The sequence below is a fragment of the Lissotriton vulgaris genome, chromosome 2_1 (assembly GCF_964263255.1).
Source record: "Lissotriton vulgaris chromosome 2_1, aLisVul1.2, whole genome shotgun sequence".
Classification (NCBI taxonomy): Eukaryota; Metazoa; Chordata; class Amphibia; order Caudata; family Salamandridae; genus Lissotriton; species Lissotriton vulgaris.
The window spans coordinates 1,553,459,746-1,553,483,470 of NC_141687.1; the positions used below are offsets into that span (position 1 = coordinate 1,553,459,746).

Sequence of the window (23,725 nt, forward strand, 5' to 3'; positions counted from 1 at the left end):
GGTGCCCTTCTCCACATCCATACACACGGAGGGGCCCATCACCGCCGCACCAAGCTCTACTACCTGTATAACCTGAGCACCCAGACTTATTTTTAGTCCTCCAAGTTCTTATTGGTCTTATTTGTTTCTATAGCTGCTAACGATTATCTGATCTGTCTACATGGAGGGGTCCATCTCTGCCATGTTCATGTCCTGCTAACCGTTTTAGCTTAGCACTCAGATTTATTTGTGTTACTGTTTTGTTGTTTTACTTTTCAATGCGATAAATGCTTCAAGTTCAGAAGTGTAGGGTGGGGGGTGTTGGGGGGTGAGGGAGGGTGGGCAGACTTTTGTCTCCTGATTGTTTATTGTTTTTGGCCGCCTACGGGCCGCCGTTCTTTGTTTTACTTCGCAGCCGTCAATGCACTCGCGTCACCGATGAAGGCATGAGACTTCTCAGGACACACAAACCTCACCCCAGTGCCCAGTCTAAGAGATGTTATCTCCTCTGGAATCCAGGTCTTTTTGCACTGTCCCCCACTCACAATACCCGCCATGATGATGTCCACCTTAAATAGACCCCTCCACATTGTGTCATGGATCGTCAATGGCCTGCTAGACCGCATAAAACGAACCACATTTCTCTGCAGCGCCCAACGTCATGCACCAGACATCCTCTTTATACAGGAAACGCACCTTTTAGGAACTCAGTGCACTTTCTTTGCCCGTTATCAGTTTGACGGGGTCTGGCACTCTGGTTTCACGCGGGAAACCGGGGGGCTGGCCATACTGCTCCGTAGGGGTCTTCCCTTCACTTTGATACAGGCTGAGGCTCACACACAAAGCCGCTATGTGGCCATGACCGGCAAGATCGAGAGTATCCTCTCAACCTCTTGTCTATCTATATTCCCCCTGCTTCAAAGCCCTCCTGCGACTCATGCTCGTAATCTCCACCTTTCCTCCGGGCCAGATGGTCATCAGAGGCACTTTAACACTGTCATGCATCCCCCTCACGACGCAACAGGTGCTCTCTCTACGTCCCGACGTGCCTCTGATAAGTGCCTTTCTGATGGTCCTCCGCCCTGAGTCTCTGCGACGCTTGGAGGGTGTGGAATCCACGCCTGGAGCAGTACACTCACACTTCAGCGGCCTATCTCACTCACTCCCGTATTGACCTGCTCCTAGTTCCAGCCCCCGATTGTCAGTTGGTGTCCGGGGCAACTATTCTGACCAGAGGTATCTCTGACCATTCCTCTGTCTCCCTCCATCTCTGGAATTCTCCTGATGGCGTTCGCACGACTTGGCAAATGAACGCTTGGTTTTTGCAAGATGCGGAATTCGTTGAATCTCTTGAGTGGGAACTGAAGCAGTATTTTGTGATCAATACAGAGTCGGCCCTCTCGCCGGGTACATTGTGGGAGGCCCGCAAGTCCACCATAGGGGGAGTGGCTAGAGGCTTAGTACACGCAAAGCGCTCAGCTCAGGACGTCCGCCTTGTACAGCTGGCGGCCGCGCTGCTCGATTGTAGTCAGCCCAGGTGTCTACTGACGGTGCTGATTTCGCCTGACAGCTCGCACTGCTCCATGAGGAGATCTGCCAGATCTCCCTGGACTCCGCTAGTATGCACTGGCACTCCTCAGTGGCGCGTGTCTATGGCTGGGGTGATAAAAATGGCAAATTACTTCATAACCTAGTCTCTTACCCCAAAGCTGCTCGCATCATCCCCGAAATGGGGCCGTTACCCACCACCTCACCTCTTGGGCTATCTCCCAAGCTTTTGAGGATTACTATGCTGATCTTTATGCGGGCCAACCTCCCGCAGCCTCCCTAGCTGCATTGTTGTCGGAGACAGGAGCCTAACTCCCCCGTCTTCCCCAAGAGGTCTCGGAGACTCTGGATCTCCCCCTCACTCAGGAGGAAATTCATGAGGCCATTTCTCACTTGAATTCCGGCAAGACACCAGGACCGGATGGCTATCCTCAAGAGTATTATGCGACCTACTGCGCCTTGCTGGTCCCACACTTGGTGGAATTCTTTCATCATGTGGTGGACTCGGAGTCCTTTCCCCCGGAGACAGACTTGGCCACTGTTGTGGTCCTCCCAAAGACACAGCCACCTTCTCTTGCCTGTGCGGACTATCGCCCTATTTCCCTCATTAACACCTAGGTGAAAATCTTTGCCACTGCTTTGGCCCAACATCTCCGCCTCCTCTTGCATGATTTGGTCCATCCAAACCAACCAATGCGATTTTATGCCTGCCCAGGGTACACAGCACTGCATACGCCGATTCTACCTCGCACATCGCCACCGTCTCACTCCGTGTTTGGCCCTGTTTTTCATTGACTTTGAAAAAGCCTTTGATACAGTGGACTGGAGCTATCTGAAGGACGTGTTAGAGGTGATGGGGTCAGCCTTCCGTTTCGGCGCCTCATCCATGTTCTATATTCCTGCCCCATAGTGAGGGTCTTAGTCAACGGTGTGCTGTCGGAGGTATTCGCCATTCACAGAGGCACTCGCCAAGGCTGCCCGCCCTTGCTGCTTTTATTTGCGCTAGCGATGAAGCCCTGGGCCTCTCTTATACGTCAAGATACCTGCATCCGAGGTTGGACTTGGGATCCCTTCCAGGTCGATAAGGTCGCACTTTGCGCCGCCGACGTTCTCCTCTTCCTGACGGACCCCAAGAACTCGGGCCCATGATGCTTGGACGTCCTCTCCGCCTTTGAACGGGTTTCGGGCCTTTGGCTCAACTCGGCGAAGTGCACTCTGGTTCCCCTCCACCCGTCTCGTGCCTGCTTCGATTGGCAAACGACCATACCCCTGCGGAGGCTCTCTATCAAGTATCTGTGGGTTTGGGTTGCCCTGCTTCCAGAACTCGAATAGGCCCTGAATATTACTCCCCTGGTCACCAAGGCCAAGGCGGACCTTAGGAGAAGGCAATCCCTTCCTCTTAACCCCCTTGGCAGAAGCGCCCTTTTTAAAATGATGGTTCTCCCCCTATTCGTATATATTCTGCAAAATATTTCCTTTCACCTCCCAGGAAGCTGGTTTCGTGAATTTGATGGTTTCCTCGCCCACTTTTTATGGGGGGGGGGGCGCTAGTGTCCTTGGCACACTGCCGCATTCCTCCATATGACAGGGGCATGGGTGTAACTAAGCTCCACCTGTACTACTATCTACCCACGAGACTCATCGTGGTCCATGACTGGTTTGCAGGCGGCTGGTCTGACCCGGCGTATCAGGTTGAACTCCGAACTATGGACTTGCTTCAGGTCTACTTGCATGGAGCTCCCATACCCCAGGACCCCCCCACCACTCCCTCCCCCCCAACTCCTCCCTCCCCCCCCGCCCCTCCCCCCCATCACTAGGTCGGTCTGCTTGGCTTAGCGCACTGCTCTGCCCCACACAAGATGGGATCAGAATCTTACCAGGCAGAAGCCCCTGTGGTGTGGCACTTGGCTGCGAGAGGCCTCGTCTCTCCGGGACTTCCGTTGATGGGACCACATCGGGATCTCGCTTTTTGGGGCATTTGGGTGGGGGACCATGTCAGAACCTTTGCAGACCTGCAGCAGTGCTATTCCCTCCACTCCTCCCAATTGACAAATATCTACAACTTAGGCATGCCCTCGGGGTGCACATTCCGTCTCCCACCTCCTTCCCTGAGTTTAGTCCCCTCGAGGCCCAAGTGATGATGGGGAACCTGGGTGGAGGGGGTTGTCTCTGATTTATCGCTCCCTCGTGAACAATGGCCCTGCAACACTAGATTCGCTGCGGGCTCGCTAGGAAGGTTGGTTGGGCCCCCTGGAGGATGCAGATTGGAGGGATGCTCTCATGGCCCCTAAGACCCTGACGACCTCATCCAAATTGCATCTAGTCCAGCTCTATTACCCTGACGTGGCATACCTCACTCCTGCACGCCTATACAAGGCCCGCCAGCAGCCCTCCCCGACCTGCACACGCTGCAACCACGACCTAGCGGATTTTTATCATATGATCTGGCAATGCCCCGTCCTTGTACCATTCTGGACAGTTGTGGAACTAGAACTCACACAGACCCTGGGGTGGACGGTTCCCCCTGACCCATTGCGTCTGATTCTAGGCGTATTTGATGGCCTGGGCGGCTCTCGGGGCAACAAGCGCTTCCTTGGGACAGCACTGGCGGTGGCGAAGCGAGATATAGCGGCACTATTGTCCCAGGCCAGACCCCCAACTATGGGGAGGTGGAGACGGAGGTGGCCTGGTGCAGAACTCAAGAGGAGCCCCTGTTTGAAGCCCGGGCTGTCCTGAACTCTTCGAAAAGATATGGTGTAAATGGTTCAACCTGTTGTCCTGAGGGGTGGGTGTGAATTTCCTTTTATGATTCGTGATAACCTCATATATGATTTTACCCTAAAGACTGATTCTCACGTCTGTCGTCTCCCATACAGATGTACACTATTCAGATATTATGCTTGATTTTGGTGCCAATATAAATTTGTGGTTTGTTCTAAACTCAATGAACTTGATTATCAACAAAAAAAAGATTACTGTTAAGTAACCGGAACTTTATCCCTACATCCTTGTCCCAGTGATTACCTGCGAGGTATACCAAAGCCTCCAACTGGCTTTCTGGAGAAAGAGAATTAAGATTACTCTTGTTTACTGCCAAACAAAACAAAACCTCTTTATTGTAAATTCAGTTCTTCACCTCAGCCAACATTTTGTATGAAAATTAACTTTCTACGAAACCCACACCGTCAATTCTGTAATGTTTAACAGAAGGCTAACTCGAAGCCCATATTGCTGCTTGGCACATTTCACTCAAAGCAACTCCCTGAGTTTCCACCTAGAAAGCAGAAACTCCACTAGTGGATCTTCTTTTAACACCTTAAGGAGCCAAGGAATAGGCCACCAAAGTAATGTGTGAAAAACCATCTGCTAATAAATATGTTAGATGGCTTGTGACCCTAACCATTAGCACCAAAAGTTACAAACGAGATTCATTTTTATAAAATCTTTAGTGTTTTCTATATATACCAACACTGCACGTTTGACGTCCAGGAGATGCTAAAGTTCTTCCTCCTTGGACCTAACTTTAGGAAAAAAAGGTTGGTAACTACATTTCTTAATGAAATTTGGAAGCAATTGTTTGACCAAAAGCATAACACCTTTTAAGTCTGTCTCAATCTTCCTGTTGATCTGATCTTTGAGGATACTTTCTTCAGCAATAGATAGTGTGCTGCACCAAGCTAGCCACCATTGAATCCACCATGACCGTTGCAAGAATCTTCTTCTCCATGTCTTCCAGCATGCTCATACTAGGCATGAATCTAGGTACAGGGATTTTAGTCTGGATCCTTCCATTCTCTCAACCCGACCATATGTTGATGAACGGGAATCCCAGAAAAAGGGGTCTTTAGGAATTGTCGCAAGACTGTGTCTGAAGACATAGAAAGCACGTCCTCTTCTGAGAACCTGCAGGTTATGCCCTATTATATCAAGAATCTCCTTCAGAACCTCTTTATGCGCATATATCCCCTGTTGCTATATTACATGTTTTTCTGCTTCTTCTTCGGTGTTGCAATCAGAAGAGGAAGAATCCTGTTGATTTTGAGATTTTAAAGGAACATGGAAATTTGCCATGGTATGCAAAAGTTATTTTCTTATCCTCTCCTCAAAAGTATCCTCTTTCCCTTTACACAGAATATTTTAGGGCGAGAGCAAGAACCAGAAGAGGAATGCATTTCTACAAAATGCCTCTTTTTGAAGTATTTTTCCGTAATGATAGCCAAACAGTCTCACAAGGTAGCCTAGTGCGTATGTATCAGCAACAAAGTAACAGCCGATACAAACACAGCTCAGTTTAAATAATAATTATGGTGTGTTAGGACTGAGAAGTCTCTTGCATGGTGACTTACGTGTACCGCTGCCATGAGTGACCAAGCTGCAAAAATGTCTGGAGTCCTTGGTGCTGATTTTTGTTGTCATGGGCAAAACCTAATCGTGTGTGCCATGACATAGGCCTGTCTCACGGATATCTATCTTGTTGGACCTTTGCCAGAAGTTAAGCAGCCTGGGCGCAGCAGTGGCAGCATAACGTGTAGTCCTCAGTAGAGGTGAACCAGCCCCTTTGTACCTGTGTCACTGGAGTGAGGCCTACATGCTCACTCTTGTAAAGTTCTGCTGCTATATGCTTAACTCACCCTTGGCCTCCGTCAAGTTAGAACATAGTGCTGTGTAGTGTGTGTGTGATGCATGCATTTGCTGGGTGTTTGTGTGCCTCTGAATGATACAATACATGGAAGATTCTGAGTTTCATTTTGGGAGACCCAAGGCTAACAGGAGAAGCATGAGGAGGTAGAGGCATCACCCCAAAAAGATTTGTGGATTGCTGCATTCCTGTGAACTGAGTGGGACACAGACTAGAAGGAGAGCCAGACACTTCGAAGGGTGCTCTTTGATTCCGAGAGATGTCACTGAAAGAGGGCCTGGACACATCTCAGGATTGAGATGGGCTGACGAGGGAATCGTAAAGAGAAGGGCCAAGGCCCTGGAGTAACATTCTGATGCACATATTATGTGGCTGACACTCCCATGGCCTGTGTTGTGGGACTATCAAATTTGAAGTCGCTTCTGCTGTGACAGACAGCTTTCTGGAGGAAGAGCAGGGCAACGTGTTCGTGAAGAAGCTTTGCAAGACTTTTGCCTGTGGCCAGGTCTGGAGGCTAAGGCCTTCAAGTCTCTTAGCTGGGGAAGGGGATTTCACCTAGGGACATCCAAGACTACCTGCCCCTGGGCCCCTGGTGCACCAGTACCTGCCTGCTTGCCAAGACCAGTGTGACCTGTGAGGAAGAGGAACTTGCTGAAGGGAGTTCAGTCCTGTGGGGGATCCTGGCGAGTGGATCCCTTTAGCAAGGTGTGAAAAGACTGCTGCTGCACCGATGGGGTCATTGCCTGTGTGCAGATTTAAGTTGGTGACCCTATATGCCGGAGGGTGCCTTTGCAAAGTTTGCCATGTTAATCGGGCTGTCACCTGTGTGCAAGCTGATGACCCCATATGACGCAGGGGGGGTGTGAAGAGGAACCTGCCGATGAGGCAATCTGTCCGTTGAACGATTGAGACGCAGGTTGAAGGGGTCACTAGAACAAGACAAGGATCGTAGCCTGATTGACGCCCTTGTTGCAAAGTCTGTCTGCCATGTTGACCCGTGTGGGCAGAGTCTCATTGAGGATCCGAGCCAGAAGACCCCAAGCACCCCCATTTACCCATCTGTGGGTAAGACCAAAGGAAACTTACGGTCTTATCCGAAGAGTGCCCAGGACACCCATCCGCGGCCCCTGCAGAGCTGCATGTGTGAAAGTCACCAGAGGCAGCTGCTGCTACCACCACTCCCATGAGAGAGGCGCTTTCGGAGCCTCCAGTTAAATAATCCCTGCTGGTGCAGTTAAGACAGAGTGAAGGGCCAGAAGTCCATTAGGGACCTTGACTGCCAGATTGCGCTCTGCACAGAAACAGTTTTTGACTATTCGATCAGAGTCAGAGTGAGGCTCTGAGATGCGGACTGCTAGTGAGGCCTAATCTCAATGTCGCCTGTAGTGAATGGCAAATTACCACTAGTGAGATGAAAGTGGGACTCGGGGGACTGCCTATGAAACTCTAGAACCCTGACCTCTGGAAACTGTGTATTGTTTATGTGCCGTATTCCACTTTGGGATTGTAAATAAATATTACTTTTATTCATAAAAGTGTACTTGACTGCACACTCATTTATTTCTGCTATTAACTTTATTTTGAAGTGTGAGCCTGTGTACACCCCTCTGTGTCCACCTCCTCCGCCAAGAAGGTGCGAACTGCTCATCTGCATTACCACTAAGAGTCAAGTGTTGAATGAGGGATGTATGATGTTACAACGCATACTTTTACAACGCCTACCGTTACAACATATTTTTTACAACGCAACATTCATTACAACGCATTCCATTACAACGCATGCATTTACAACAAATTTTCAAAAACCACCTTTACAACGCATTCCATTACATTGCATACTACTTTTACAACGCATACCATAACAACGCATAACATTACATTGCATATAAGGTAAGTATTGGATAGTGTAGGGGTAAAAATTACTATTTTAACTCCAGGGCGGTGCAACAGTAGGGTAAGTGTTGGATAGTGTAGGGGTAAAAATGACTATTCGAACTCCAGGGGTTGCAACAGTAGGGTAAGTGTTGGATAGTGTAGGGGTAAAAAATACTATTCTAACTCCAGGGGGTGCAACAGTAGGGTAAGTGTTGGATAGTGTAGGGGTACTATGCGTTGTAATGCTATGCGTTGTAATGCTATGCGTTGTAATAGTATACGTTGTCATGACTGCGTTGTAATGACATGGTATGCGTTGTAATGACTGCGTTGTAATGACATGCGTTGTAGTGGTGTGCGTTGTAGTGTCATGCGTTGTAATGGTTGCGTTGTAAATGCATGCGTTGTAATGGATGTTGCGTTGTAAAAGTTTTGTTGTAATGGTAGTGCGTTGTAAAAGTTGCGTTGTAAAGGTTGTTTCCCGTTGAATGAGTACTTGGCCCACTTGCTCAGGACCCATAGTAAGTCTGGCCCCGGGACATCAGGAGTAAAAGACCTTAACTACCACGGTTGGGCTCAGTAGGTCCTGCTTGCCCTGTGGCTCCCTGAAAAGGGATATGACTGAGTAAGCCCCTGAAATTAACAACACGCATTCGTAGAGAAGACCCCAATGCAGATGAAAACAGTGTTGGACCACCAAAACTCACCTTTTTTGATGGTCTCATTTAACTCTACTCATGAAGATTTTAATCGCCTCAAATCAAGCAGAAAGCTTTGAACATTGTTAGTATGTTCACTTAACCTACCTGAAATCCAGCAAACATGTTTTACCTGTTGCGATGTCGACACCGTAGTAGTCAGTCTGCGTTCCAATAACAGGCTGGTTAATGCTTGAAACATTGGCACCGTCCACCCTCGACCTTCACAGTAATGCTGGACACCTGGCATCATACAAGTACTGTGCCCGGCACAGTAAACCAGGACCTCGGCATCTGAATCGCAATGTCAGGAGCTCAAGCACGGCCTGAATTTCATAGCTCTTATCCTTCTGTTAGGTATGAGAGATGAGAAAAAAACAGGCAGCGCCCATGGTGGGTATAAACCTACATGGAGGACAAGGATTTTTTCTTAGCTTTCTTTCCGTTCTTTCTCTTGTCAGAAGTGAGATCATCTCACAAGTAATGACTGGGAATAATATGTAGGGATAATGGCACTATGACACTGTGTAGTGCTCCATCGTTTCTCTATACGTTACAGTTCTGTGCTTTGCATATTACATGTGTTTGCCGACAATCTCCCTGTCCTTGACAGGGAAAGTAAGTGAGAAACTTCTTTTGTCTAATTGTGGCATGGTACTGTCAAGTGTAAATAATACATAAAAGGACATTTGTTTTAAGCATTCTGTCAAAAGAAAACCAGGAAGTAGATGAATGATAGTAGAAAGTGATCGGCTGTAAGAAACATCAGGGAAAGAAAAAGGTTACTAGAATTTTATCCAAAATTCCAAAATCTACCGAGATCAGAAAGTTGGTAAGGGGCGATTATTTTTATTTCACAAATGAAACGTTTGACTTTTTAAGAAACCGTGATTTAAATTATACATTTTTCTTACTTTTAAGTTCGGGTTCATGTTGTTTTTTAAATACGACACAAAGTTGTACATCGAAATGCACAAAGCATCTTGGAAAGGGTCTTTATTTGGGGGAATATAACATGTCAGTCTCTCTACTATTATGTGTTCTGTTATGCTTTCTTACCTTTTAAAATCATTGTAATTTTAAGCCATTTTGTCTAGCAGAAGTAACTGCCAGCACAGTGTTTTGTGGCAGAGCGTGTGTTACTATTGCCACTGTATCTGCATGGGATATAGGTATTTTACTATTGGCATCCATGTTGCTAACAGTGAAAAATAAAATCATTAATATTAACGTTTTATGCAATCACTGAGTAATATGATAAGCTATCACTGCCTAATATAACAAAGAGGGGATGGGGTGTAGAAGTTGAGTCCTTCACATTTGTTTGGTTATTAACTTATGGATGTGGAATTTTATTGTTCAAGGTGAAAAACCCTTTCAGTGCTGTCAATGCGAAATGCGTTTCATACAGAAGTACCTGCTACAAAGACATGAGAAAATTCATACTGGTGAGTACAGTACCTTAATTATCTTTATTGGTTTCCTGATCTGCTTTGAGTGTGCTTCCTATGCGTTAGAAGTTGTTTTCAAGTGTGTGAAGCTAAATCCTTTATTGCCTCCAGTTTTTGATGATGCTAGTGGGTGGTGCAAGAAGCTTAGAATCCTATTCAGTTAGGCCGGCTTCATTTTTTCTCTTCTAGCTATTATGAAGCTGAACGAGTGCGAGTATTCGACTTGGTAAATACAGTATTTGACGGATCGTTGTCTGAGTGAACCTTATGAATTTTGCTTTCGGTTCGAAGGGGGGGGGGGGGGGAAAGAAACCTTGGATAACCCTGGAAAATATTTTTGCCCATGAGCCTACTGGCACCTTTGTTTTAGGTTAAACTGGTGTATTGTTGTTGCCCTGGCTACTGGCATGTATCCATGCTCTGTGAAAATTAGTATTCAAAGGTTTATTTCACTTCCCATACTGTATCAAGATGTTCTAGGGAGGCTGTGTAGGATCTGGTCATCATCTCTTCCTGTATCCTCTCAGGTTTCAGGTCACACGAAGGTAGGTCCAGTTAGTGTCACAAGCTGAAGAGTGTTTTCTTCTTCCTCTTTCTGCCCCAAACTCTGCTCTTCATTTATTCCTACTCAATGACCTCCCCCCCCCCCTCCCCTCCCACACATACACACACACTTGCTTGCCTGGCCATGTCTGCCTTTGAAATTACTTAGCATCTTTCTCCATTTGGACAAATGTCAACCGGTATAGGGAGAGATGGCAGAAAGGGGGGTGTGGTTGCAGCAGGCTTTAGAGGTACATACCTGGTACCTCTGACTAAATCAATGAGCACTTGAAGGACTTTATTCTATTTAGGCTTTTACCATAAAGTGTTTCAAGTTACAATAAAAGAATTTGAGATTAGTCAGGTAGATTTTGTTTGTAGAACTTTAAGAGAATCTTGTTCATTGTTTTTCTTTTACTTCTTGAAAAGATTTGATGTGAACAACGGAATTCGAAGTTAACACTTGATACTAGAATACAGTCTTTTTGGAGAAATGGGTGCAGGTGAACTAAACATGTGAAGTCTTCATTAAAAAAAAGATAATTCAGTGATGGAAAGTTTTCACCCTTCAAGTCTGTGTGTACATCGTGAGACTGAATAAGGGGAAGCAGCCACCCAGTATCACAGTTCAGTTAGCAGCTCTAGTACACTAAATGTTTAACGTTTGAGCTTTTGGGGAGATGGTTAGAGTCAACCCATCAACAATATGGAGATCACATCAACATACTGTGCAGCATTCCATCCCCTTGGTCATTTGTGGGTAGACATTTTCATTTCTAATCTACTACGATGCACATTGGATTTTTGTCATTTTGGTGCATTATATATTTGGTATCATTCATAGGCATGTAGAAATACTATTCTTGTATTAGATGCCACATTTTCTGCCTCTTCTGCTTAAAATCAGTGGAGTTCGCATATTCGCTGCATATATCTGAAATCGCATTGAAGTAGAAGGCAAACTTATTTCTTGTGTATATAACCTGGCTGTGAATGTTAATGGTGAGTTAGCAGTTTTTTAGGACAAATACCATAGAATTCACTGTCAAAGATTTCTTTTATCACTGTTGCAGCACGGCAAGTAACTAACAGCAATACTCTCACCTCTCCACATAGATCAGTTCTATGAATACCAAGATCGAGAAAACTAACAATAGTATTAAAGCGGCAGTTGAAAGTATCATAGACATTTTTTAATTCAAGTGTTATTTATTACTGAAAGAAAGTTGATTCAGTTTCTATGAAATTGGTCTTTGCCATTTGTTGCTCTTTAAAGCATCCTAATGTCTTTGAAATGTTGCACCTATTCGTTTTCAGTAGCTTATTAATCAGCTAATGAATGAGATTGGGCTGAGCTAGGTTTGTTTGAGGGAATGGAAAGTGAAAGAATTTTGTGAGACAAATAAAGTCTTATACTTCAGCTGCTGCCTGTTATATAAAAGGGATGTTATGTTAAGCGGTCGCTTTAATTCTGCATTTGCACGTGCACGCTGTACAGAACATCTTATGTACACCTAGAATCCCATTTTCTGACTTCTTGAAAGCATCCAACTTTGTTTAATCGAACTGTTGTCTAATGTCTTTCTGCCTTTACATTCAGGTGAAAAGCCATTTCGCTGTGATGAGTGTGGTATGCGGTTCATACAGAAGTACCATATGGAAAGACATAAGAGAACGCATAGTGGAGAAAAACCTTATCAGTGTGAATACTGTTTGCAGGTAATTGCACAGATGCTGGGACAAGAGCAAAGACTGTGATTTGGTTATAGCGATAGAATAGTCTAAGTGTGCTTGATCATGGGTTGTCTGGAATAGACAGGGTGTTAAGTTTTTATGTGAAGCTTATTTCTTTATGCATGTAATTTTTACAGTTCTATTCATTTAACATTGTTCAGCTTCAGATATTTTTTTTTAAGTGAGATGTCAAGTTGTACAACGGGTCCCAGCACTCTTGTAATGCAGGAAGTACCCTGATTTTCTCTGTCATGGTATCTTCATTGATATTCATAAATCCAGAATCAATCAGGATTTATAAACCACTGCTAATCACTCGATGGGGTATTCAGGTGCTTGCAAGTCCCAGAGGCTTATTCAAACAACCAAGTTTTGAGGGCCATTCTGAATTCTGAATGTTTTTGCCTGTGTGATATATCCAGGAACACCTTTTTTATAAGATGTATTTTTTTAAACTTTAATTAGCTGAATACATTAATAACATTAATCCACACATTTTGCACTCCACAATGCCTTCTTGGTGTGGGGCTCCTGTCATCCAGTAGGTACATGAGTATTGGTACGGTTTAACTTAAATAACCATTAACATAAAGGTGAACCACAACTCCAGGCCCCTCCCTGCCTTCCCAGTACACACACTCATAGCATCTAATGCTGAGTTTCGTGAAGGGGTCTTGCTGCGATCCCCTTTTGGACCTTCATTTTATTTCGATTTCCTGCTCCCCCTTTTTTAGATCTCGACTGAGCCAGCGCATGCGCTGCAAGACATTTAGTAAGTGGGTTTTCAAAATGCTACCACACGCTTTTGCTGGCTTCAAGCTTGCAATTGCTCGCACGTGCGCAGCCGCCATCTGCCTTTCTGTCATGGCTCATTAAGTCTTCCAGCACGTGAATCATGCTCCTCCACCCCCTTTCTGTCTGCTCTCACTATCCCCTCCCTTCTCCCCCTCCCTCCTCGTCAGCTTCATGGCAGACTCTACAAGGCTTATTTTAAATTGGACATTGATCCTATCCTAGTCTGATAATTTAACAATTGTTTCGTACTTAAACATACATTTCCGTCTTGTTTCTTCTTAACTTTAAAGTTGAGCAGGACACATGCTCACCCATAGACTCCGCCCACTTTTGCTTGTGCCTTCTTTCATTTCTTTTTTAACTTTAAAGCTGTGAGCGTATAAACAAATCCCTGTTCTTTTGCTGCTTCAGCTTTGCAGACTCTTTCCACTTTTGTCTGTGAATTCTCCTGCGCTTGTTCCGCTACCAGATGGCACCGAGCAGAGGGAGCAGCTACACAGGGAACTCCGCGACTTAAGTTGAAGCCTAAAAGCCACCCGATGGCAGGTACTGCAGCATAGCTGGCCCGAGGCATGCTTATAATAGCAGCACCATGCTCAGTCTTGATAATTTCACCCATCTCTGCCCTGCACCAAACTCCCTTCGGCTCACCTGACGCCCGCTTTCACTCCGTTTTCTGACTATGGTAATTGGAAATAGGCTGATTGATTTAGGGCTAATTGATTTGTTTCCTGACTGGTTTAGTCATATTTTAAATCCCTTCGTTTTTGCTCTGAGTGATATGAGGTTATAAGTACTTTAAATCACTCTGAACTATCGTTTTTCAATTTTTTTTATTTTTTGTAATCTGTTTTTACCATGAACTCATGTATATTGCGATTAAAATTAATCAGCAATACATATGAACTAAAATTTCTTATCTGTCGTCTTTCCGTGTGCCTTTTCTACCCCTCGCATCCAAACCCTCCCCTGTCCTCCCTCTACCATGCCCCTCCACTCCCTTAATCTTCCTTTCCTTCTATCACAAAGATTTACTGACCAGCGAGGGCATACATAGCGCTTGTGATCTCTCCGCGCTTGTGCCATGGTCATGGAGGCTGCCAGAAGTCAGCGTTTTATGGGAGTCGTTATGTTATGATCTGTTTGCAGGCAATGAAGGATGTATGCCTGGCTTGTAGCAAAATCACAAATTACGTATTTTTGTTCACCTTAAATAAATCAATGAATAAGCAAACCTTTGAAGGCCCCTCGCAGTCATTACCTATTCGGCGTTGCCGTGTCATTATTTTTAAAACAGCTGCAACTGTTAGGCTTTATTCATCTGTCTACTCTAGTCAGAGCAGCCTGATACATTACAGCCCCCCCTTCCACCCCCGTAGCTTTACATTCCGGTTCCTCCTAACAAGAACCTGTTTCTAGAATATGTAAGCCCTCTGCCTTTAATAGATTTTTTCAGTGGTAACATTTTATTTGCCCCAGAAAACAATAACTATTAAAAATATGTTGAAGTAAAGTTGCTCTTGTATCCGGATTCGTTTTTTTTAAAACAGTTTTTCTTTTTTACGCTTCAATCCTGTTTTAGCTGTCAAAGATTACATGGTGAAAATGAGAAGTTGGAGCCCGCCAATTTATGGCGATTAAGTGAAACAGCAGGATGTGCTCCAGTGTGTCGTTTCATTTTGCCCTTCCATTGATCTCCATTGATGGGAAGGTAAATTATCGTTCCTGAACCAGCAGAAAACCCAAGATCTCCAAATTGCACAAAATCGAATTTTTACAGATTCACCGTAATTTGTAAAATTACATTGAAAATCGAGACTACAATACAAAACATTCAGGCATATAGGTGGCAAAAATAAAGATAAAGCACAATCATCACAACAAGCATTTGCAATGCATTAGATCTCACATTTACGCAAGTTTGAGCTATTGGCTTTGTATATGACAATGCCTTTATTTTATGTTTGGTTTTTAAAACATAAATAAAAGGCATTGTCATTTACAATGCCAAGAGCTTTAACTCTCGCAAATGCGAGACCGGGAATCAACTATTACAACGCGCTTGTTACAACGAACTTCAACTGCTACTTTCCACTTGGATTTACCACAAGTTAGACCCCATTAATGTCACAGTGAATTCCCGAAGGACACCACGGTAGACCTGTTATGGAGGTCAAAGGACAAGAGATGGAGAGCGACCTCAGTAAGTCTAATCACCAGTAACATGTCGTGATGGACCTTAAAAGACAAATCTGTCATTCCATCTAATTACAAAACTCATGTAGTCGATTTCATTTGCTTTCTTTTTCAAATAAATATTACATGTATATTATAATGGCTTTTACATCAAGTCGATTTGTAATAGTCACATTTCTTCAACTTTAGCAAATAGGTCTCGCTTTTGGGACCAAGTATTTAGTTATGCGCACAATATCCTTGGTGCAAAAACATCAACTGTTGCCTGGCTAAAAACCTATAGGGTCCCAAAGGCGAGACCTATTGGCTATGCCAATGCTTGTCTTAAATTGCTATGGGGGTAGTATCTCAAATTTTCTAGGCCTAACAGATGCAACAGGTTACAGTTTTGTTAAGATGATCCCTTATATGTACCATAGTTTATGAATCCATTGAATTATCCCCATTATTCCTTTGTAAAGCTCTAAGCACTCTTGCTGTCTTTGGTAGATGTGGTATTGCTTGGTCTCTTTACTCAGGACTTCAGATCTTGTATCTTTAGTCCTAATAATAGGTCTCCCATATTGTGTGCTGTGGAAAAACCCACTACCTTTTTTACATTACCAAGAATATTCTTCCAAAGATGTTTCACCTTCGCACAACCGCACATGTGCAGTATCGTCCCCAAACCCTCATTGTATCTCCAGCAAGTTTCAGTGACAGTTGGAGACATTTGACAAAGACACTAGGGAATCATATACTATCAACACATATGTTGATTCTGTGTTATGTTCCTTTGTTTTGGGATGTCTGCTGAATTCCCCCTCTGGTTTTTTTTCTGTTCTGTAAGTTGGACCATTTTCTTTGTACATCCATTATATACCCTTTTTTCCTCAGCTAGACATTATAGAAGTGAAACATGCTGTGAACGATTCAAACCCCTTGTCTAATTTCTTGTATATCGTAAGCAGTTTTATGTCTGTTACTTTGTGGGTTAGAGGACACTCTGTTGTATCTGCAGGCAATGTGGTCTTTCAGTCTCTGTTGCAGTGAAATCTGTTGTACAGACATCAAATGACTTGATGTGCCCTTTTACAAACATGTTTGTGAGAAGCCTGCAGTCCCCATTTCCCCCGTTTCAAAACCCGTCTCTGCCATCACATGTGAAATTGTATATTGTAGCAAATGGATATGTTGGGAGCCAGTTAAGTAATGAGACCCCCTCTTAATTGCCACCTGGTCCCACACCTAACATTTATTTTTAAGGCTCCCAATGAGCGCCTAGGGCAATATGATGCAGTTAACAGATATGTATTGTTAACCAACTCAAGGCTACATCTTTTATTGACCTCGAACGCACGAAAGCATGAGTGGGCCTGTTGGCATTTGAACAATTGACAATAAGTTCAAGCATGGATTCCTGGAGTAGATGCATTGGTGTGCTGAGCCACTAGATCCAGCTTTTTGTAGGAATACCTTTGTATAAGTGTGTGGGGGCATCAGTTCTTTGATGACCAAGGCAGATCTTTCCTTATAGTGTTTGAATCAGCACAAGCCATCTCTTTACAAATTCCTTAGATGTCCATTAGTTAACATCCACATGTGTGGTGCCAGGTACACTTCACAAAGTCTCTTGCCGACATAAATATTCATTTACTTACTCTAGCTCTTCCTCCAACCCAGACAGTTAAACAGGAGTTGCTGCATAACCAAGAGTTCTGCCAGTGTGATAGGTCGCAATAGGAATTGGAATATATTGATCAAACGTGTTTGAATTGTCAAATAGGTTTTGAGCTGCCAATTTTATAGTATAATTGTGAATTTGTCATTCTCATACTGGAGGACCCAATGATTTTTGTTTCTTTTTTTTACACAAGGGGGGAGCAAAGCATTAAAAAGGTTGAAGACCACTGCAGTCTTGGATTCTGCAAAACATGTTGGAGAAACTTTGAGTTTTATTCTGAACTGGTCTTTCATCAAGAGCTGGGTTTCCACCAGGAAATGTGTTGTTTGTAACTTTAGGAAATATGACTGTATTTTATGGCTTTTGTTCAAGGATATTCAGGTTCTTCACTTTGAGAATGACTAACCTAACTCACAGTAGTACTTATACATGTGTTTTATAGCTCCTGAGCATGGATATAAAGAGTCACCCCCTCCTCTACAACTTTACATCCATATTAAATACCATTACTTGGGCCAATCGCGCCCCCACCCCCATTAACATAGATGTGGGAAAATATTTATGTCTGTTATTAGTGTGATCAATCCTGCCGCATCTCCATTGAAGTGCAAGTCATGGCATGACATCATAATCTGCAATAATTAACCAACTCTGCTATAGTAGAAGCCTAGGCCCACCTTTCTTTACTTATTCCTGTTGAGATAACTATTAGGAGACATTGGAGGAGCGCGGTGCTGCCTGTGGAAAACCCCGTCCCTAAATAGGTTTGCCATTCTTCACCGCTCACCCCTCCACCCGCTACCCCCTTTCCATGTTTTTCTACTCATAATCTTCTTCAGCATACATTAGTGATGAGCCTTCAGTTCATCTTTTTTTACCTGCTGTCCTCTTCCTTGGCATTTTTTGGGGGTGGGGGGAGGGGTTCAGTGCCCTTTTCAAAAATGGATTGTCACTTGCTGTGCTGATTCCTTTAGAATGTCCTCTTCCTCAGAGTTCAACATTTGCTTTCCATCTTTAGGTAGGTTCACAATTCGGTCCTTGTGTTTCCATTTGAATTGCAGTCCACTTGGAAATAAATACCCAGTGGCGTCTGATAAGTCTTTATTGAGTTCCTGCACCACCAGACAAAATTCCCTTCTTTTCTGAAGACTGGCAGATGACAGGTGAGAGCTGCTGTTAGAGAGCTCCTTGACTGTCACAAAACGTGATGATTTCAATTACCTTTCTTTGTTTCATAATCCTCTGTTTAATTCAGCCAAAAACTGGCAATTTTCACCAACCTTCAGAGAGTGTGTGAATTGGAAATCACTAAGGACGCGCGTATTTAACATGAAACCATGAGGTTTCTTCACTCATTCAGCGTTGCTTGGTTGTCTTTATCAAATAGAACCAGTCATGTCATTCTTGACATCATCATATGTTTTTATTCATTGTTAGATAACTTTTCTTGTCGATAGTGTTTGTAGAAGTTCATTCCAAACATAAACAATTAATTGCATTACTTCATGCCCAATGCATTTCGGGTTAAACAGGGTAACCCTTCAACAGGGGCCTGGAAAATGAAAACATACAGGACCTTAGCGATCAGCAAACGAACCATAAACAGCTGAAATAACATTACACTTTCGTTAAATAAATTAAATTAGATGCATTGTATTGCTTACATGTATTAAATCCTAACGAGTTATCCATCATCAAAAAGGAATTCATACATAACGACATTACTTGATTGATCAAACTGAGTTTACACGAACAAGTATTACAAAATATCATCAACGTTCTAGACTGTGGGGAATGTAGCATAGAAACAGCGTGAAGCAAGGTAGTGGTGAAATATCAAGCTGGGAAAAGTATATCGGATAAAATAAGGAAAATCGAAGGACAAACTTACTCGAAAAAGTAACGCGCGGAGCTCTCGGCGTTTCAAACACGGAAACGGTCAGTATGGCAAAGAACCAATCAGAAGAGGTATTGTAGCCCTGTGGTGTAGCCACGTGATCTAGGGAGCTTGTGGAAGTATATTAAAAAACCTGTCCGGAGTAAAAACGGTATTTGCACACTACAGTGGTTAAATAACCTGTTGCTTTCAGCGAATGAAGTAATATCGTGGCATAATATAAAGATATAAGGAGCGGTTCGAAAAACGTGTGAAATAAAAGACCCGCGTGGTGATAGGCTAGTGATGTTAATCACGTGATTGTCAACCAGGAAGTAAACAAACAGTAATTTGTTTACTTCTTACAAACGATGCATCTATCCTTATCTAAACCTATTGAGAGAAAACAATAAGCGTTCCTGAATGTAGAGCTTGGTATCTCAATGAAAAAGAAGGAAATGTGACTGAAAGAAACGTACTGTGTGAACATGTCTATTATGAAAGGGTTACATGTGTAACATATTCAGTCATAAGTATTCATATAATAGTCTGCTATGTCAAAATTACGGAGTGGTAAATAATCATCACAGTGGGTAAACAGATGACATTCAATTAAGAGTCTCAAGTGGATGTGGTGAGGGAGCGAAGGGACCTCGGGGTTCCAAGTTGTGCTAAAATATCAGAGAAAACATGAAAATTCAATTCTGTCATTTATCCCTGCTGGTTGGAGGGAATTGAGTTTTTTAATCCAGAAGAATTCTGCCTGTAACCGCTGTTTCACTTGATCCATGTCGCAGCGTTGTGGGAGTATCTCCAGTATGGTGAATTTGAGTTGTGCTATTTGGTGGTTGCTTTCTAGCCAATGAGTTGCCACAGCTGATTTCATATTCTTAGTGCGAATGTTACTTTTGTGTTCTGACATTCTTATTTTTATCTTTCTTTCTGTTTGGCCGACCTATATTTTGCCGCATGGGCATTTGATGGCATATATTACATTCTTGGAATCGCAGGTGCCAGTGTATTGTAAATTTATTTTGTGGCCTTTCGTAGGGTGCATAAATGTGTTTCCGGTTATTACGTTATTGCAATGTATGCAATTTAAGCATTTGGACATACCTTTATGTTGAGTTTTAATGACTTTTTTGGTAGTGAGAACCTCCTTCAGGTTTCTTGATCTTTTGAATGCGAAAGTTAATTGGTCACTATACAAATTTTGCAAATCTGGTTCATCTTTGATCAGCGCCCAATGGTGGTTGATGATTCTCTTGATTTTTTTGGCAGCTGTCGAAAATTTTAGGACACATACTGTTTTTTGTTCCTTGGTTTGTACTGCGGGTGTCAATAGGCCCTCTCTTGAGTATTTAGCCACTTTTTTGAGTGATTGCTCAAGGATCTCTTTAGGATATCCACGAGAGAGATATTGATGTTGTTGCTCTTCAAAGGTTTGTTCCAGAATGCGTATGTCAGAGGTGGTCTTTTTAGTCTAATGAATTGGGATGTCGGAAGATGTTTCTTAAGAGTTTCAGGATGTAAATTGTAAATTGATACTTGTATAGCGCACTACTCACCCGCAAGGGTCTCCAGGCGCTTGTACGAATACCGCTGTGGAACCCATCCTGGCTTTCCCTGTGAGCATCCACTCCTGGGCACCCCCAAGGTGGAGTCCAGGCATCCTTAGCATTGTGGGGGCCGTTGTGGAGATTAAGCAAGCTATTGCCCAGAGTTGCAGAGTGGGACTCCATGATTGGAATAGGCACCGAGGCGAGAATTATCAGGTCCGTGGAATTTTTGAGCCCAAGACTCGCCGAGGCGGGGAATTGAACCCTGGTCCCGGGCTAGACCTCTGCATCAGGGTCTGCCGCTCTAACCATTGAGCCGCACTTTACTTTGAAAAAGTAAACAGGAGTTGCGGTCTGTGGTCTTTTTGTATACTTGAGTTTGTAGCTGTTGGTTGGTGATGGTGATTTGTACATCTAGAAACAAAATTGTTTCTTTGTCCATGGTGTGGGTGAATTTGATTCTTGGGTTCAATTGATTAAGTTCAGTGATATTGGTAAGTAGCTTTTCCTTTTCTCCTCTCCAGATCAAGTATAGATTATCAATGTATCTCTTGAATATCACTAGATGATCTGTCCAATTACTGTTGTTTAAGATGTTGTCGTATTCAAATTTTGACATAAACAAATTAGCATATGAGGGGCCCCCCCAACCCCCCCCCCCCCCCCCCCCCCGCCCAAAGCCCATTGAAGTGCATTTGCATTGGTTGCAATATTTGTTGTTCCATTCGAAATAACTGTGATATAGCGCGAAGTGCATCAATTCGATAAGGAAAACTTTATTGACTTCGCATTCTTCGTCTCGAAGTAAGTTCCATTCAAATGCTTCAAGGCCTTCGTTGTGAGGAATTGATGTGCATAGTGACACAACGTCAACTGTACACAACCAATATTCAGTGTTTTCATCTAGTTGAATAGTTTTGAGCATGTTGAGAACGAGGCGAAGAATGCGAAGCCAATAAAGTTTTCCTTATTGAATTGATGCACTTCGCGCTATATCACAGTTATTTCGAATGGAACAACAAATATTACAACCAATGCAATGGCACTTCAATGGGATTTGGGGGGGCCCCCTCATATGCTAATTTATTTATGTCAAAATTTGAATACGACAACATCTTAAACAACAGTAATTGGACTGACCATCTAATGATATTCAAGAGATACATTGACGATCTATTCTTGATCTGGAGAGGAGAAAAGGAAAAGCTACTTACCAACATCACTGAACTTAATCAATTGAACCCAAGTTTCAAATTCACCCACACCATGGACAAAGAAACAATTTCGTTTCTAGATGTACAAATCACCGTCACCAACCAACAGCTACAAACTCAAGTATACAAAAAGACCACAGACCGCAACTCCTGTTTTACTTTTTCAAAGTTTCCATCCTGAAACTCTTAAGAAACATCTTCCGACATCCCAATTCATTAGACTAAAAAGAATCACCTCTGACATACGCATTCTGGAACAAACCATTGAAGAGCAACAACATCAATATCTCTCTTGTGGGTATCCTAAAGAGATCCTTGAGCAAACACTCAAAAAAGTGGCTAAATACTCAAGAGAGGGCCTATTGACACCCGCAGTACAAACCAAGGAACAAAAAACAGTATGTGTCCTAAAATTTTCGACAGCTGACAAAAAAATCAAGAGAATCCTCAACCATCATTGGGCGCTGATCAAAGATGAACCAGATTTGCAAAATTTGTATAGTGACCAATTAACTTTCGCATTCAAAAGATCAAGAAACCTGAAGGAGGTTCCCACTACCAAAAAAGTCATTAAAATTCAACATAAAGGTATGTCCAAATGCTTAAATTGCATACATTGCAATAACGTAATAACCGGAAACACATTTATGCACCCTACGAAAGGCCACAAAATAAATTTACAATACACTGGCACCTGCGATTTCAAGAATGTAATATATGCCATCAAATGCCCATGCGGCAAAATATATGTCGGCGAAACAGAAAGGAAGATAAAAATAAGAACGTCAGAACACAAAAGTAACATTCGCACTAAGAATATGAAATCAGCTGTGGTAACTCACTGGCTAGAAAGCAACCACCAAATAGCACAACTCAAATTCACCATGCTGGAGATACTCCCACAACGCTACGATATGGATCCAGTGAAACAGCGGTTACAGGCAGAATTCTTCTGGATTAAAAAACTCAATTCCCTCCAACCAGCAGGGATAAATGACAGAATTGAATTTTCATGTTTTCTATGATATTTTAGCACAACTTGGAACCCCGATGTCCCTTCGCTCCCTCACCACATCCACTTGAGACTCTTAATTGAATGTCATCTGTTTACCCACTGTGATGATTATTTACCACTCCAGTACATAGTGATGAAGCAGGCCTAAGAATTTCATTGTATTTTATTCAATGTTATTTTGTTCGTAATTTTGACATAGCAGCCTGTATTATATGAATACTTATGTTACACATGTAACCCTTTCATAATAGACATGTTCACACAGTTCGTTTCTTTCAGTCACATTTCCTTCTTTTTCATTGAGATACCAAGCTCTACATTCAGGAACGCTTATTGTTTACTGTTAGACCTGACATCATTGGCTTGAGTCTCTCCTCCATTTTTTTTGCTGTTTGACTCCTCTGTTTACGATGTTTTTGCTGGTATATATCGCTTTGGGCACTGTGCCACTGCTGATCAGTGCACAGTGCAAGTGCTCCCTATGTAAAATTACTGTATTGATTGAATTCTATGTTTGGCTTATTTGGTTTACTGTCAGTCCCTAGTCTAGTGCACCAGGAGTGCCAGGGCTTGTAAATGCAAATGCTGCTCGTGGGCTTGCAGCACATGTTGTGCCACCCACAAGAGCGGCCTAGTAAAAGTATGTCTGAAGGTCTGCCATTGCTAGACCTATGTGCAATCTGGTACTGTCACGCTGACCGCGCAAGTACACCTACTTGCCAGTCCCTAAACCTTCCCTTAACTTCATGTTAGTCACCCCTATGGTGGGCCCGAGGGGAGGGTGCATTGTAAGCATAAGGTAGGACAAGCCTGACCAAGTTGGCATGTCCTAATAGTGAATTACAGCCATATTCGTTTCTCACTATTGTAAGGTAACCTGCTCTCCATTAGTTAGAATGGGCTGCCAGGATTATTAATGCTATAATCCTAGCTGGCTCGG

The 23,725-nt window shown here is 43.3% G+C and overlaps 1 protein-coding gene and 1 pseudogene across 1 annotated transcript in view; both read left to right on the plus strand.

Moving 5' to 3' along the window:
* Positions 1-23,725, plus strand: part of ZNF148 (zinc finger protein 148) — a 205,229-nt gene that overhangs the window by 158,582 nt on the left and 22,922 nt on the right. Inside the window, exons 5-6 of the mRNA XM_086957436.1 lie at positions 10,104-10,187; positions 12,334-12,452. Coding sequence (XP_086813562.1) covers positions 10,104-10,187; positions 12,334-12,452 — 203 coding nt within the window. The remainder of the gene's footprint in view (positions 1-10,103; positions 10,188-12,333; positions 12,453-23,725) is intronic.
* Positions 21,703-22,795, plus strand: LOC147732893 (uncharacterized; annotated as a pseudogene).